Genomic DNA, 17,342 nt, shown 5'->3' with positions numbered 1-17,342 from the left:
TTCTGTGGTTGCAAGTAAAGCACAGTGTACATGAGTCCCCACTTATTAACAAATCACCTTTTGATGGGTACTTAGTTTTTCCATACTTTTGCTCTTATGAACATTAATGCATTGAATAACCGTGTCATGAATCAGTTTCCGTATGTGCAAGTATGTCTGTGGGTTAAGATCCCAAAAGAATTGCTGGGCCGGGGGCGGGGTCTGCGCATTTGCCATGTTGATATATAGTGCCAAATTTCTCTTCAAAGAAGCTCTGTTTATTTATATTCCTGCTAGTATTGTATATGCATACATGTTTTGTCCAGACCTCATCTACAGAGTGTGTTCATAAATTTTAATATTTTTGTCATTGGTAGGTGAAAATGTTATCTCATGTAAACCTTAGGTTAAAATATTTATTATCTCTGAGGTTGAATATGCTTTCATGTTTAAGAGCCATTTATTTATTATCTAATCATATTATTTGCTCATTTTTCTATTACTTGTTGATACCACTGATCCTTCTATCACTTTACTAATTAATTTATTAAATATATGTGTGTCTTCCATGTGCTAAGCATTGATTTGTGTACTGGGGATACAGCAGTGAACAAGAACAAAATAGACAAGAAGCCCTGCCGATTTGAACTTATTCTAACTCCAGAGCAGTTTGTGGGCCCCTGTTAAGTTGTCAGTCCCCAGTTGCCACTGAAGGAGGAGTGGGGACAAGGATCAGTTACACTGCTTCCTTGAAGGCCCTCGTCCCCTCAACTCTAAGGGAACACCTCCCCAGTCTCAGGAAACAAATGCAGAGTACAGCTCAGCTCAAGGTGGAGACTGCTGGAATAGTCTTTATTTGTCTTTTCAGAATGACCTTGGTAATTCATCGTGAATATTATTAATGAGCCTATTTAAAAAAAAAACAACAACAGAAAACCACATCCTTTAATATACAGATATGTTTTGGTTTGTTTCTGAGAAAAAAAGTACTTTGGGCAGGATCCTTTCTTATGTGAGAATTGTTTTTATTGGCTTCTGTCATTCTTTGTCTCTTTCCTACAAAGTTAAGCACTTTTTCCCCTGAAAAGCTAGGTAAATTTGGGAATGAGATCTATGAAACATGTAATATCTTTAAACCATAATGTCTGCATAACTCATTTTGAATATAAATCATGCTCTTGGGTTCCTAGAGTTGTGGTATATGGTTGTGATTAAAGTGACAACTTTATTTACAAATGTAGCAATAATTAGAACTTGCTTATTTTATTTTTAGCTTTATTCCACAGAAAATACCATTCCTTTAAATTTTAAGAGAAAAGGAATCTAACGAATATATGTTATTGCAGGATAAAAAAGGACCTTTTAAATTTTACTGATTATGAAATCAGTAGAGGTTTCATTGTTTTAAAAAAACTTGTTATAAAATATCAAGAAAGAAAATACATGGGGGGAAAAATAAAAACAAAAACCTACAACTCTCCCCAGATTCAGTAACTGTTAACATTTTGGTGAATTTCTTTAAACAGAAACATTGATCACCTTCTCTGCCGCTTCACTGCTGGGAACAAACAAAGAACTTGACAAACCTGGCTCTTGTTGTTTGAGTGTTACAGGCCAGCCTGGAAGAAGACTGGGAGATCATAGAGATCATGTGCTGGTGGAGGGCAAACCTAGTCTGTGGGGCTCAGAGAGGTCTTCCTTAAGGAAGTGACTTAACAGAGACCCAAAAGTTGAGTGAAGCTTTAGTTTGGATAGGAAAGGTGGAGAAAGAGCAGCACATTGCAAAGGTGAAGTCGTGAGGTGAGGTCTTGGTGTTTAAAGAAGTGACAAGGTTTGAATGTAGACAACAAGCTAGCAAAGGACCACAAGCATGGAAGTGCCATTCTTTAGATCTAGACTAGTGGTTTCCAGACTTTGGAAATCACAGGGCTCTTAGATCCAGTGTCTGAGAAGCAGACCTTGAGAGGACTGTTGTTATGTGGAGGATTGCAACGGAAAGGCTCCTGGAGGAACCACTATGAGAATGGGGAGAGCACTGCAGGGAAGGGAAGAAATCAGACAAGGATGCACTTTCATAAGAAGTCCCAGTCAGCCTGGAGGAAAAGTTGCTGGGGAGCTGGGCTCTTAGGTTTCTACACCGGTTTGTCTTGGACTGGGGGCTAGAGGAGTGGCAAGGGGAATGGAAGTCTGCCAGGCACAGGCCACTCTCTGGACGAAGAGGCTCTAGGAGACCAAGTAGTTCTCTGAAGAAGGCTGCAGGGGGAAGCCCTTAGCTGCAAAGCAAGGACGTGAGGAGGGTGGGCCCACAGAACTGCCCAGGAGGTCTGAGTAGAGTACAGGTAGGGGGTGTTGGCTCTCATAAACTAGGAAACATAATAATAGTAAACATTAGAGAACTGATATAGATTGTCGGATTATTTACTTTGCTAAATAAGTACACCTAAAAAGGCAAACCCATGAAATACTATTTATCATCACCATCACTTCATAAAAGAAACCTCAATTTATACTGGGAAATTGGCATGATCAGAATCTAAAGAGTGGTTGGCGATTTTACATGTATATGTGTGCATATTTTTATATACACCAATACATTTCCTTATTTTTCACATTTATTCATGGAAATCTCTATCACACACTGTTGTTTAGGAACCCCTGGACTGTACTGCCTATTGTTTTAATTGAGCATATGGTTTTATGCCTACCGTAAGAGTTAGCAAGTGAGTGTGTTGGGAGTGGCTCAGGAATTGGCATGAAATGGACTTGTAGTCCCAGAACATTCAAAAATTAAAAGCAGTCGTTTCCCATTTTGTTTGGTTTCCTTTTTTTTGTTCAGTAAGTGAAGTAGACAAGTTACAGGTAGTTCTATAAGATCTCAAAGTCTTCTGACATCTTGGCTAGTGCCTGATTCAGAGAAAAGAAAACCGGTAGTATCCAATGTCCCTGTCCTGAGGGTAAGATCTTAATGGATGCTTGTGTAAGGGTCAGAAGATAGGCTAGCATGGGGTTACACATTGGAAGAAAGAGACAGGAAAAGAGAAGAAAAGAAAAGGATAAATTGAGGTCCTATTAAAGAAACTGATTAGAATAAAGTTATTTGGGGATAAAATTCAGTGGTATGGATTTTTCTGAGTGTTAAAAGCACTCAGTTATATAATACTGAAGTTAAGAAAGTGGCTGTCCTAGAGTGAATTTGCTGCCAAAGGGAGTTGCTTAAACACCAATTTCACAAATTGGTCATAGTGTGGTCCTGACTTTGTAGGCCAACAAGCATGATTTTGTTAAAGCAGATGCTAGTTAGTTCCAATTAGAGATGGGCTGGGAGGCAGGGAGTGAGTAGGTGTGTATCAGAATACTCTTCTTTTATTCTCGTTGGTGCTCCTCTTCTGTCCTTTCACTTTCGGCTGATGGAACGGAGCAGTGTTAGCAAGAGAACTTTCTTTGTGCTGGCTGCTAGATACGCTTACCAACCAGGAGAAATTTTGATTAGAAGGGAAGCTTTTTGCATCCATGTGCCAGGTTTCCAACCTAAGTATGCTGGAAAACTTGTTTCTCTGGTTTCCATTGGTAAACATCTCTCTTTCTCTATTTACCAGTTGCTTCTGGGGAGCCCTAGAGAGATGTTCTCAGTGGGGGCAGCAACAAATTAACATCACAGAGATGGAGTGGTTTGTTTCTTTGTTTCTAGGTACTGGACACATAGTAGGCATTCAGTAGTATAATCAACAGAATGGGGAAATAAGTGGGCCCATGAAGAGAATGCCCTTGGTTACCATCCCAGAATTAAGTGCTCTGAGCACAGCCAGAATGGAATTCCAAGCTGAATTTTCATATGTAATACTGTAGATTTAAATACTTACATAGGACATTGGAGTCTGTTAGATTTGTCCCATGCGCGCGCACACACACACACACACACACACAGTATGTGAATACATAGTAAACAGATAAATGTATATAGACTACAGAGGGCATGACTTAAAGCAGTCTGATCTCCTTAACACTGTACTGGGTCAAGAGGATTGAAAGAGTTGGGCTGTCTCACAGTAAGGAGTGTGTGTGTGTGTGTGTGTGTGTGTGTGTGTTCATCCACATGTGTGCACATGTACATTTGTTTGTATTTGCTTGCTTGTTTTTGCTGACTAGGTTTTAAGATTCTGGCTTCATTTTTCCAGAATAAAGTAATATTGGCATATTCTCTTGTTGAATAAAGTAGATACCTATCTCTTTCTAACTTTGAAATAATATATTGTAATTCTATTAGGAAAATTTAAATAAAAATCCGCTTTAATGCAGACACCTCAGGATCAATTTGTATTGGTCTTATGGTTAATGTTAGTTTAATTCAGATGGCCACAGACCATCTGAAATAATTTTTCTCTTTTTATAATTTTTGCTACTTTTTAGTTTATCAAGAAAAAGTAAAATATAAATAACTAATTTAGATACATGGAAGTTTTTTATATTTATACATATTTTTAAATATTTCTAAAAACTGGTGATATTAAAAAAAACTAAAAAAACCATGATGTTCTCTGTACTATCATATCCACAATTTAAGATATATGTGTAAGTAAATATAGAATATTCATGCTACATAGAAGAAACAAAAATGTTGCTAAAATAACATTAATCCTGATATGTTTAAATATACTAGAAAGGTTAAGGAAGTCTATTTAAAGCATCATCTAACTTTGTCCATTCTGCAAGGTAGGTAGGGAGTTGTTTAGTGGATTAATACCATATTAAAATAGAATCTTCTCTAGGCAGTGGTTTTCTTTAAGCTGATGTTTGTAAATTTATAATGTAATTTGTATTATAATGCAGTTCAAACTATACATGAAGACCATGTGTTAGTTGTGTGTTTATTTATTGCAAAGGACCTGGCAGAGGTGATTTCTATATCACATTTTCAGTGTTTCTGTTAAGCCTCATGAAAACTCCTCAGTGAAGCTAAATCATAATAGACAGGGTTAGACCACATGTGTCGTGACCCAGTATGGGCCATTACTTTACAGGGTCCTGCGTAGTCCTTGTTTCCCAGATAATAGTGTTCCTCTAACATCTGATGTCATTTTAGCATGGCAACAAATAGTAAGAGTTTACTGTTTACAAATAGTAAAACCATTTGCCTCATGATTTTTGGAAATATACTGTCCCACATTAGGAATGCATTTTCTCACCAACATGGTTTTAAATGATTCATACTTCAGTTCCTTGTATCTGTATGGCTAGCTCTATTTAATTGCATAGGTTTACCTTAGAGTGTTGAAATCAGTTCTGTTGTTAGGAACCCTCAAGATTTTTGCAGTTAAGCTCTAGGGGTACTTGGGTCTAGCCTGGCACTCTAGGTGGGCTTTACTGCCTTGTCACAGGAAGAGCAAGATGTCCAGTGTGCTTTCCTTCACTCTGAACCTGCTACAACTTGCTCTACTCCTTAGAACTCTTCCCTAGTCTCCCAAGGTTGGTTAGAGAGTGACACTGATCTCTCCATTCCTACTTCCATGTTATCTCCAGGTATAACACTCACAGGCTCTTTATGTTTGATGGGTTTTATAAAAGTAGCAGATATGAAGTGATTACAAAGGTGCTCGTAACTGCGAAAGCTCCTACTATAATGGTTAGTGAATTGTTTATATAATCCCCAAGAACTTCTGCCGTGTGCTTCCAGATTGGTGCTCTGTGCCTTTCTTCCTGCCATCTTGGCCTAAAGACCATTAGGGTACCTGCATGTTGATGATTTCTGTAGTTTTGACTCACACTCTTTTGTCTATTTCAGTTTCTAAATGCCTTGCTGTAATCAGTTTTTATTTAAATCTTGATAGGCCACTCAGCCAAGGAAATGAATAGACAATATATTAAAAAGAAAAAACCTCATATGATTCATAAGTTTATGAAAACATTTTAAGTGTTATTGGTAATCAGTGAATTATAAATTATGTCTTGTGGAGATGTGGCTTACCAAGAAATTACAGATTATTTAAAAAAAATAAGTAAAACTTTCAGTAGTCATTCTTTTTGAAGAGTTCATGTATTATTTTAGAGAGAGAGAGAGAGCATGTGTGCGTGCAGGGGGTAGGGGGTTGTGGGGGGTAAAGAGAGAGAGAGAATCTTAAGCAGACTCTGTGCTGAGTGTAGAAACACAGGGCTCAGTCTCATAACCCTGAGATCATGGCCTAAGCCGAAATCAAGAGTCAGAGGCTTAACTGACTGAGCTACCCAGGCACCCCTCAGTAGTCATTCTTAAATGCTATTGGCATAAGCTTCTTTGAAAGCAGTTTGAAGTATGTGTTGAGAGACTTAGAAATACTTAGTCTTTGACATGGAATCTGTATTTAAAAAATTCTGCTAACCAAAGTCATTAGAAATGGAAAGATGTTTATTAAAGTGTTTTTTTGTCTGCACTTTTAAGTTTCTCTGATAAATTTGGGAACAATATTAGAAATGGTTACTAATAACACATATGTGCGAATATTACATATCTAATGATGCTACATTATGGAGAATCTTTAAATAATTTTGGAAAACAGTTTTATAAGGAGAACTCTATGAAGGGATGGCATGTGAGTTGGACCTTGAAGAATCAATGGACCGATAATTGCAGGTTGGGCATTTTGTTGTGGGAAGACAACATGAGCAAAGACACAATGATGGAAATGAGTTTATTATCCAGAAGGTAATGACTAATCTGGCTGGAACGTGGGGTTCATCTTGGAGGAGTAGGAGAAGATGTTATTTACGTGGTATGTGTTAAATACTTGCTAGATACGGAACATATACAGGTGGCTGAAAGAGGAGAAAAATGGGAATTCAGAGGAAAAGCATATAAAAGCAAGAATTTCGTGAAAAGTTTGATGAAACTTAATGACCAGATGAAAGAAAATCAGAGATAACGGAAGTTTTGAGTTTATATGACGCCAGTAAAGAAATGAAAAAGCTGGACAAGGAGACCCTGGTGTGACAAGACGCTCAGTGTCGTTTCCACAGTTGGTTTAGGACAGGGACACAGCAGAGCTTTGTTCATCCTGTGCACCTTATTCTGACTTAGGGTTTCCTTTTTCTGTAAAACCAAATGGTGTTCCTCATGTAGCTCTAGCAGTGCCAGTTTCTAACTGACCAATGTGAAATTTGCCAGAAAGAACTTTCTAGGGAATTATAAAAATAATTTAAGCAGTATAGATATTTCAAAGTATATGGCATTTAGTATATATTTCTTTTATGTACTGGAACAATACTTGTGTTTGATTCTGTTCACCTTATTTCATACCTGTGTGCATCACACGAACATATTGGGAATGGGGCCATAATCTTAAGGTAACAGTAAATTTCATTTCAAAGCGTATTATAGGTAAGTTTCTTTCTTTGGCAGATGGGAGATTCTTTGGTCTGAGAAACCAACGAAGGTGAATGCTTCCCAGGCTCGCCAGTTTAAACCTAGTATCAAGCAGATAAATTTTCCCACGAACCTCATACGGCTGGAAGTAAATAGTTCTCTTCTGGATTATTACACTGAATTAGATGCCGTCGTGTTACATGGTATGAAGGACAAGCCAGTGCTTTCTCTCAAGACTTCACTTATTGACATGAATGATTTAGAAGATGATGACTATGAAGAAAAGGATGTTTGTGGAATGGATAGTCTTAACAAAAAGTTTAGTAGTACTGCCCTCGGGGAGGGGCCAAATAATGGATATTTTGATAAACTGCCTTATGAGGTAAGCCAAAGATAATTAGTAGCAGTATTGACATAACACTATAATTTTTAAATGTTTAGGTATTAATGTTTATTTTACTATCAGAGAAATGCAAGCGTTGGTAAAGTGTATGTAATCTCATGTATTATATATAATTAACCTTTGAACAACATGGTTTTTAAACTGTGTGGGTCCATTTATACATAGTTTTTTTTGTTTTTTTTTTTACAGTGTAGTACTGTAAATGCATTTTCCTTAGGATTTTCTTAACATTTTCTCTTCTCTAGCTTATGTCATTGAAAGAATATAGTCATAATACATATAATATACAAAATGTGTTACTTGACTATTTGTGTTAGCTGTAAGGCTTAATTAAGTCAACAGTAGGCTCTTAGTTGAATTTTTGGGGAGTCAGAAGTTATATATGGATTTTCAGCTGTGGTGGGGGGATGACAGCCTTAACTTTTGCTGTTGTTCAAGGGTCAGCTATGTTTTGATTTTGAGAAAACTAGACAAAATTATGTTATGTAATCTTACCACTTTTGTCTTGCATTAGAGTGTTGGTAAGACTGTGAAAGGGATGCTTACCTACTTGATAAGCCCACAGTTTCTCCAAGTGTCCTTTATGCTTTTCTACTAACTCTCGTTTATAATCTACTGACTAGTTATAATTTTTGGTCTAGGTAGGTGGAAGGTGCCTCTGCCGAAAGCCTTGTTTTCACTGTGTCTCTCCAGGGGCATTTGTGCAGTATGTTTAGCATCCCTGGCTCCCAGGCATCAGATGCCAGAAGCGGACCACAAGGCATTTTTTGTCCCTCGCTGATGACTGCTATGTGTCGTTAAAAACAATATAACCAAGTCTTTTTAGGAAAAATTTATAAACACACATTTTAGCCAATTTAGACTATCCTCTTCCAAACTGGTAGGTATTTCAGGTTTCTTTGTAATAACACAAGTAGCTTAACTTGCATGGAACAGTAAGATGGCCTCTTGAAGACCTAATGGTCACCACAATGCCCGTACAACATTTACAGTTAAAGTGCTGCCATACATCCTGTGGAGTAGCTAAAGCTGCCACGAAAAGATGAAGTTAAGGATCCAAGGTAATTTAGTCAGTAAGCCATGTGCCAGGATCCCACCCAGGCTGTCTAGGTCAAGTCTTGTGTTATAGAAAAAAAGCTTCACAGATTGGATGAGACCGGCTGGCCCCTGGGTGAGAGGACTGAGGAAAGATGAAGGGAGAGTTGAGTTGGGGAAAGAGGAGCGTGGGATCCTGACAGGGTTGTCCCCCAGGGCTTCAGGGAGCATCTGCCCTCACAACAGTGGGAGCAGTTCATCAGGAGGAAACGAAATCACTTCTTTGATTCTTACCCACTTCCTAAAACTACAAAGTAGAGATTTAAATTCAGCAAATATGTTTTGAACAGTTTTTGAATTTTATCCAGACTAGAGAAATGGCTGACACAGAGCATTCCGATGAATAACTGAGGGGAACCTCAGGCAGAGGGAAGAGAATGTACAGAGGTGAGAGGAAGTGAACACGTGTGACCTATTTGGGAACTCCCGCCTTTCAGGGTGACTGGAAGAGGATTTGATAGCAGAGGCCATAGGAGATGAAACTGGATGGAGGCTCAGAACTGCCTCGGTGCCTAACTCTGTGGCACACCGTTCGTGTAGATGTGATCAGGACATCCTAGCACTGGCGGTGCACAGTCTGCGTCAGAGAGGTCTTGCAGGTTTTACTGAGAGATTTGCGTTTTATCCCTTCAACCCGTGTTCCTCAGGGTGCTGTGTTTCTTCAGTACACAGCAAGATTAATTGGGGGAACTCCTAGATACTTGAGACCTTATATAAATAATTTTTGGTAAGAAATTAGAGGAGATCCAAGATTATATACCCATAATAGTTTCACACTCACTTTCTTGTATTCTCTTGTATTCTTTGTAATGCTTTTTTGAGAGGGAGAGAAAGGTGGGGGAATAGCTAACGTTCCAGGAATTACCCATAATATGCAGGCATTTTTGCACCTGTGTTGGCCCACAATTAGAGTAATTGCCTAAGTTTTTGGCCTTCATGTAAATTCCATCTTTCCTATGTGTCATGGTATAAAGAAGACAGTGAACCTTTTCTGTAGTCAGTAGGGAAACACTGAAGGTTTTATTTAATTTATTTTAAAAATGAGAATAAGAAAATGAGATTTCTATCTTAGATTACCCCACTGGCAAATGAAGAGTAGACTGAGAGGAGGTCAGGGTGGGAGGCAGGGGACAGCAGTTAGGAAACTACTGCTGTCATTGAGGCAAGAAATGGTGAAGCCTGGTTATTGGAAGATTTGGAAAGGAGATGAATAGGAGAAATATTCCAGAACTCAGACGGTAGAAATTGAAAGCAACTAGTAAATGTTCGTCTCTAGAGGAAGCAGAACATCAGAGAGACTTTCAGCTTTCTGCTCAAAATGACTAGGTGGATGGACATGCCATTAATCATAAAACAGTGGGTGAAGGTAGGAAGGGCACGTTGACTTTGACGTGCCTGTGATTCCTCAAAGCACCTCAACTGGTTGAGGACAGTAGGCAGTTAGTATTTCAGTTTGAAATGCAGGAGGAAGGTCTGACTTTATATGTGAGTGAGTCTACCTGGAAGAGGTGAGCGGCACCGTGGTAGATAAAATTAACTGGTGAAAGTCTTCGAGTATGAATCAAGGGCCGAGAGCAGAATTCTGGGAATACTAACATCTAGGAGTCCCGTAGAGGAAGACATGTCAGAAAAGGCCCTTGAGATGAAGATGACAGTGTCTTAACACTGAAGCAATAGGAAGCGAAAGAGGCATAGAAGACATAAAAAGGACATAGCCACATTGCTGCTGAGAGCAAATTACAAGTGCCCACAGGTTTTGGTTGCTGGGAGATCTTTGATAATCCTGTAGGATAATCAGTTCTGTGGAGCCGTGAACCTAAGGTAAAGAATGAGAAAACCTTGTCATATTTGATTAGGGCATGAAGGAGGTAAGAGAAGCAGAGATAAAAACTGTTTACTTTGAGTATAAGCAGAAAAGTGTTTCTGTTAATACACTCTGTTTATGATCTGTGACATGGAGAAGACTGTCCACCAATAGGGAGTACTTGGTCATCTTGCCTAACACTTCGCCTCTTTGGGTGGCACTCAAAAAAGGCATATCAAAATGAGGGAGAGTATGAATTAGAGGAATTATCTGTTCTAACTTACCTTCTAAAAGGAGAAAGGACAAGTGAATGGTGGAGGAAGCAGCGGAGTAGGAAGCTTTCTGTCTGTGATGCAAGTTGGGAGAGATTTCAGCATGCTTCTGTGCTGAAGGGAAGGGGGCAGCAGAGACGGAAGGCTTCCAGTACAGGTCAGGGGTTTGATCAGTACCACAGAGGCATGGGGAGGAAACCAGGAGACGGAATCTGTAGTCTGAGGACGTTACGCAGCCCTGACGAAAGCCAAGCACCACGCAGAGAGAGCACCAAACACTGAATGATCTGTCACTGACTAAAAAGAGAAACTTTAAAAAAAAAAATTACCCAAATTATTTTAAGATAATCCAAATTATTTAAAGTGGAAAAAAAACCCCATTTTTAAATATGTCAAGTGACAGTGTTTCCATAGTTGAAAATAATTGTTTTAGGAGTAGAGCGGGTTTTGAGGGCAAATAGACCAACTCTGTTTGGAGAGTCCTTCCCAGTATCACATCCTACATGCACTGTAGTATCAAATGGTACTTCATGCTAGGCTACCCCCATATAAAAACACATTGTGATAGATACCAGATATGGAATGATTAATGGGTATTGTCTTGTAGGCCTGAAATGAGCTATCTCTTTTTTTTTTTTTTTTTGAAGATTTTATTTATTTATTTGTCAGAGACAGAGGGAGAGAGAGCGAGCAAGCACAGGCAGACAGAGAGGCAGGCAGAGGCAGAGGGAGAAGCAGGCTCCCTGCCGAGCAAGGAGCCCGATGTGGGACTCGATCCCAGGATGCTGGGATCATGATCTGAGCCGAAGGCAGCCGCTTAACCAACTGAGCCACCCAGGCGTCCCGAGCTATCTCTTATTTAATCGCAATTCAAAAGTGCTTTTTCACATGGTAATATCATGATCTCAGTGACTTTTCATTATACTTTTTCTGTTTTGATATTTGCTTAAAATGTAATATTAAGTATCATAGGATGTTTTCACACAAGATGCACATCTTTTAACATTGGTGTCCTTCATTTGGAATGATGTCAGAAATTGCTGGGTATTATTTAAATTACAAATCATCTGGAAAAAGTGAATTATTGATCCTCTGATGCAGGGATATATTTAATTTTTAATGCCTTCTTGTACTAACTGCTTAAAAATGTCCTGATACAACTTTTAATATTGTAGTTAAAACAACAGATTTTTAATTCATTCTACAAATATTTAAGGTCCTACTGTTTCCAAGACCAGATGGCTTTCATAGGTTCTTTCAGACATTTAAGAAACAGATAAATCCTATAGTATTTGAACTCTTCCATGGCATAAAGAAAAAGTAAATTTTTCAACATTTTTATGAAACTGGTGTAACATTGTAGCACGTAAAAAGACTACAGACCAGTTTTACTTCTGCAAACAAATACAATAAAGTAAGTAGAATTATTTTAAAAGATGGTACAACAAAATCATTCAGGATGTATTCCTGGAATTCAAGGGTGTTCTGGTATTAGAGAATTGTTTTTGCTATTAGAGAATTATAATACCATAGTTCTAGGTCAAAAGGAGAAAAATCCTCTCTCATCTTTATAGATACATAAATTTGGTTGACAAATGACAGCTAGATGTTTATCCAAATTTGTTATCCATCTCTGTTAAAAAATTGTATACCTTGTTAAACTTCTTGTAATTGTCTATGACCAAATATTACTAACCAAAGCTAACATCATATTTAGTTATCAGACACTAGAAGTGGGTTTTCCACTGTGGTACCCACTAGCCACGTGTACTACTGAGCACTTGAAATATGGCTAGTCTGAATTGAGATGTGCTGAAAGTATAAAATACAGGATTGCAAATACTTCATACAAAAAAAAAATCTCAGTGATTTTATATTGATTTCATTTGAAATGATCATTTAAAAATATTATTAAATAAACTATTAAAGTTAATGTCACTGTTCTTTTGCCTTTATTTTTAACTTTGTGAGGGAATAATTGAAAAATACGATTGTCTATATTTAAAGTGTACAACGTGTTGATTTCATATATACATTGTAGAAGGATTACCAAGATCAAGATGGGTGACACATACATCACCTTGTATTGCTAACTTTTTTTTAATGTTTGTGTTGGAAATTCTTAAGATTTACTTTCAGCAACTTTCAAGTATACAATACAGTATTATTAACTGCACTCTTTGACTTTTTAAAAAATGTGTTTACTTTCAAAGTTACCTATGTGCATCACATTTGTGGCTCACATTTAAATTAAAGCCAGGAACAAGACAACAGTATTACTTCACATTATTCTAAAGCATTAGCCAATGCTGGAAATATGAGAAGGAAAAGACATAATTTTTGGAACGGATGTATCATCATCATCATGATAAAGTCATCATTTGCAGGTGATATGATTATGTACTAGAATTCTTAGGAGACTAGGCTAAAACTACTAGGAACAATAAGTAAGCTGGCAGGTCACAAACTTAATAGACAAAAATCAATAGCTTTAGGAACTCTAGGAACATGAAAGATCATTAAATGATAAATTGTACCATGCCCTTGCCTAAGAAGACACAATAAAGTAAAGGTGTCAGTTTTCCTTAATCTGAGTATTCAGTGACGTCCCAATTAAAATAAAGAATTTTTGTTTTTTAATTGAAAAATTTACCTGAAAAAAACCATGAAAATACTCAGAAAAATTCTGGAAAAGAAGAGTGATGGAAGGGGCACTAGTCCTACCAGATTATAAGACATATTCTGAACCTATGGGAATGATATTTGTGGGTCAACCATGAAGAAAGAGTCTCCTTTGCAACCAGACAATCCAGGGCATTCCAGGGCATAAACTCTAAAAAAATTAGAACAAAGCTCATTTGACTCAGAGGTCTATTGATGTGAGAGAAATAACGGATAAATAAATGGAACAGAATAGACAGAAATAGACCAACAGAAAAGAAACATTGGCAACTCCCTTGGCAAAGGGTTGCATTTCTATAGTTAAAAAAAGAAGAATAAACAAACAACAGTGCCAAACTGTTTTTGTCTTTGTTTCTTCTTTTTCTGCTTTGAGAATGATGAAATTTATTGATTCCAGGGCTGTCTAGGACATAAGTGAATAATTAGTACTTTTTAAAAAAATTATTTATTTGAGAGAACGAGAGTGCATGTGAGGGGAAGGGTGGAAGGAAAGAATCCCAAGCAGACTCCCCTCTGAGCATAGACCCTGATGTGGGGTGCCATCCCACAACCCATGAGATCATGACCTAGGCCAAAACCAAGAGTGGGTCACCCAACCGACTGAGCCACCCAGGTGCCCCTGCATGGGTACTTTTTTACACAGTTCGTAGTGAATCAGTGCAAACACTCTGAAGGGCAATTTTGTGCTTATGTCAAAATTTAAATCACCCTAAGGTATATTTGCAAAGTTTTCCAGGATATGCATATATGCACATACACAACGTTACTGCAGTATTAAAACAGGAATTATGTCAATGAGAAATTAGTTAACAGTATGCCATATCTATAGAAAGAAATTGGTGGATTTCTATGTGCAGATAAAGAGGTACCTATAAGATACATCATTAAATGAGAAAAACAAAGTATAGAACAATGTATATAGTATCATTCTTTTAGTGCAGATCCAAAATGGGATTTTGTGCATATTTATTGGAAGAGATCAGAAAAACATAAGGACTTACCAGTGGGGAGAAGGTTCGTTAGATTTGATGATAGAGACTTCTCATTTTCTACCTTTCTTCAGTGTTTGGGTTTTCTGATGTTTTACTCCAGTTTTCTTTTGTTCTTTGTATAAGTATTTTAGATGTTAGACGTTAACATATTATTGGGGTGATGAGATTTAGACTAATTTTTAATTTCCTTTTAGTTCCCCTTTTTAAATATCACTAACCTTTTATATTTTTTAAAGTCCAGTTCAATCTTAAAGAGCAAAAATACCCCAAGCCTTACTGAACACAATCTATGTACTAGTCAGCAATGCTCATATTTTGTGTACCCTTTAAGCTTATTTTAAATATCATGTTATCACAGTTTTGTAATTTTTTGGCCTAAAACAGTGAAATTCTGACCTGAAATGAAATTGGGCTTACGTAGTCAAATAAATTGAAGAACATCCTTTAGGTTAAAGGGCATATTTGCAAAACAAAAAGTTTAGCTAGACAAATACATTGCATTAAGCAAGAAACTCAATATTCCCTCTCATCTAAAGATTTTTACCATTTAGCAAATATTTGATCTTTTTTCTTTGTTTCTTGGTCCAGAATAGGCTATTCAGCAGTAGTTCTAGAAAAATTAGTTTAGAAGCCCCAAACTGCTCACCGTCAAAAAAAACAAAACAAAAAAACAAATCTTGGACTAGTTCAAGGAAGTTATTTTAATTAGAGATAAAAATCTTTTGGATTCCTCCTGTTTCAGACTTTTTGTATCTCTTTGCTACATCATCCCTGCCAGCGGGCCCCTGTTTTCTCTTTCCTCCGGGAACTCTCTAGCAGCTCCTTGGCTGGTTTCCCTCCCTGCCTCCCTGCCTCCAGGAGTAACCCCTGCAGTGTGAGCTTTCCAAACACAGATCTGACCAGGTCATTCTGCAGTGTAAATCCTTCCAGACTCCTTATTGCTTCCCGAGTAAATTCAGGCTCCTCTCTGAGGCTCTTTGTAACGCAGCCCTTAACCACTAACTAGTCTTTCACCTAGTTTGCCTCTCACGCTTGAAAGCTGAGCCTTCCAGGTACAAGTAGCCTCTCCCTTTGGGGTTAGGCCTGTGTCTTCCCGAGCCACCTCTGCTCCTGTCTTTCAAAGCCATTAAAACATGTCATTGTACTTTCCAGTTCCCACTGGACTCTGCAAAACTCCGAAAATGGCAACTCTCATCTCTCACCACGTTTGAGGTGTAGCAGATGGCTCAGGAAATGTTGAGTCTATGAAAAACTATTTGTCAACAGATTGCCAAAATAGATGTTTGTACTGTAAAAAAAAAAAAAAATATATATATATATATATATATATATATATATATATGAGTGGTAGACATGAGCCAAGTATACTTGAAACAATTTTGGAATGTAATCTATCTTGTCTTATGTAAGTATGGTTTCTTCTGACTTTGGGTAATGCTGTGGTGTCTCGATGTCCTAGGTGAAAATACTGTTAGGAAATACGTGATGTTGCTGTTCTTTGTTAGAGCGTACGCTGTCCTTCAGTGATACTGATTTTTAATCTGTTTGATGTAGCTCATTCAGCTGATTCTGAATCATCTGACGCTGCCAGACCTGTGTAGATTAGCCCAGACTTGCAAACTGCTGAACCAGCATTGCTGCGACCCTCTGCAGTACACCCACCTCAACCTGCAGCCATACTGGGCAAAGCTCAATGACACCTCGCTGGAATTTCTGCAGCCTCGCTGCACCCTTGTCCAGTGGCTTAATTTATCCTGGACTGGCAACAGGGGCTTCATCTCTGTGGCGGGCTTTAGCAGGTTAGTGCCAAGCCACGCTACGCTCATTCTACCAGTAAGCAGTACTTAACAATGGGGTCGTTTCTGTAAGAAAAGTTTGAAAGTATCTACCGTATCCTTTACAGAAATAAGAAAGAAATCCGTCTTGTGTATCATCATGTTCAGCATGCTTCTACTTACCAAAGCGAGTGAATTTCACCGTCCTCTTCAGCTAAACTTCACAATACTATGAAGGGAAACGCTGCCTTTTACCTCCTATTTTGTAAATCCCAAGTAACTTTCAGCAGAGCTCCTTTTTTTCTTTCTCATATTTTCAGCGCCGATGATTAACACATTTTAAAAACTATTTCCAAATCAAAATCCACCTCTCTAATGTGATTTGTCAGAAATGGAAAACAATTTATTATAGAACATTTTTAATTAAATCTTAATTACATGTGCAATGCATCACCCAAATTTAGAAGCTCATTTAAACTAATTATGTTGAAAATGCAATTGCATGCTAAGTAGGCGGCCACACTTGCAGACCTGCCCAGGTGTTTCTGCTCCTTTCTATTTAAGCATTTCGTTTTCTTACTATTAAATGTCACCTGTTAAACATTTGAAAGCTTGCACAAGTGCATATTCATTTAGTAATGCCATATTAATTCTGCCTATGATACAAACAGGTGTTTTTCTCTTAACCTTGATGAGGTTATTCTCATTGTACATTACAGTATAATCCCTTCATTTCATTAAGTTAAATAATGGAGGAGTTGAAACTTTGGGGAAATTACCTGTTATTTTTGATTAATGAATAATCTATCCTGTTTTTAGAAGTTAAAAATAAACAACAGCTCTCCCTTCACACACCCTCAGTGGATACATTCTTGAACAGTGGTTTATGAATTAGAAATTTGTATATTGAGCCTTGTTTTCCCTTGACTAGACTATAAAAATAAAGATGCAGTTCCAGAAATAAATATTTGATGCCATAAGATTCGGATGAAATAATAATGTTTGGG

General features: G+C 37.7%; 1 protein-coding gene across 1 annotated transcript in view; it reads left to right on the top strand.

The window, feature by feature from the left end:
* FBXL4 (F-box and leucine rich repeat protein 4) overlaps positions 1-17,342 on the top strand; it is a 77,035-nt gene that overhangs the window by 19,449 nt on the left and 40,244 nt on the right. Inside the window, exons 4-5 of the mRNA XM_032858174.1 lie at positions 7,349-7,694; positions 16,115-16,359. Coding sequence (XP_032714065.1) covers positions 7,349-7,694; positions 16,115-16,359 — 591 coding nt within the window. The remainder of the gene's footprint in view (positions 1-7,348; positions 7,695-16,114; positions 16,360-17,342) is intronic.

The sequence above is a fragment of the Lontra canadensis genome, unplaced genomic scaffold (genome assembly GCF_010015895.1).
Source record: "Lontra canadensis isolate GAN:19392208 unplaced genomic scaffold, GSC_riverotter_1.0 scaffold14, whole genome shotgun sequence".
In the NCBI taxonomy this organism is placed as follows: Eukaryota; Metazoa; Chordata; class Mammalia; order Carnivora; family Mustelidae; genus Lontra; species Lontra canadensis.
Note: the sequence above shows the minus strand (reverse complement) of the source record. Positions and strands in the feature narration are given on the sequence as shown.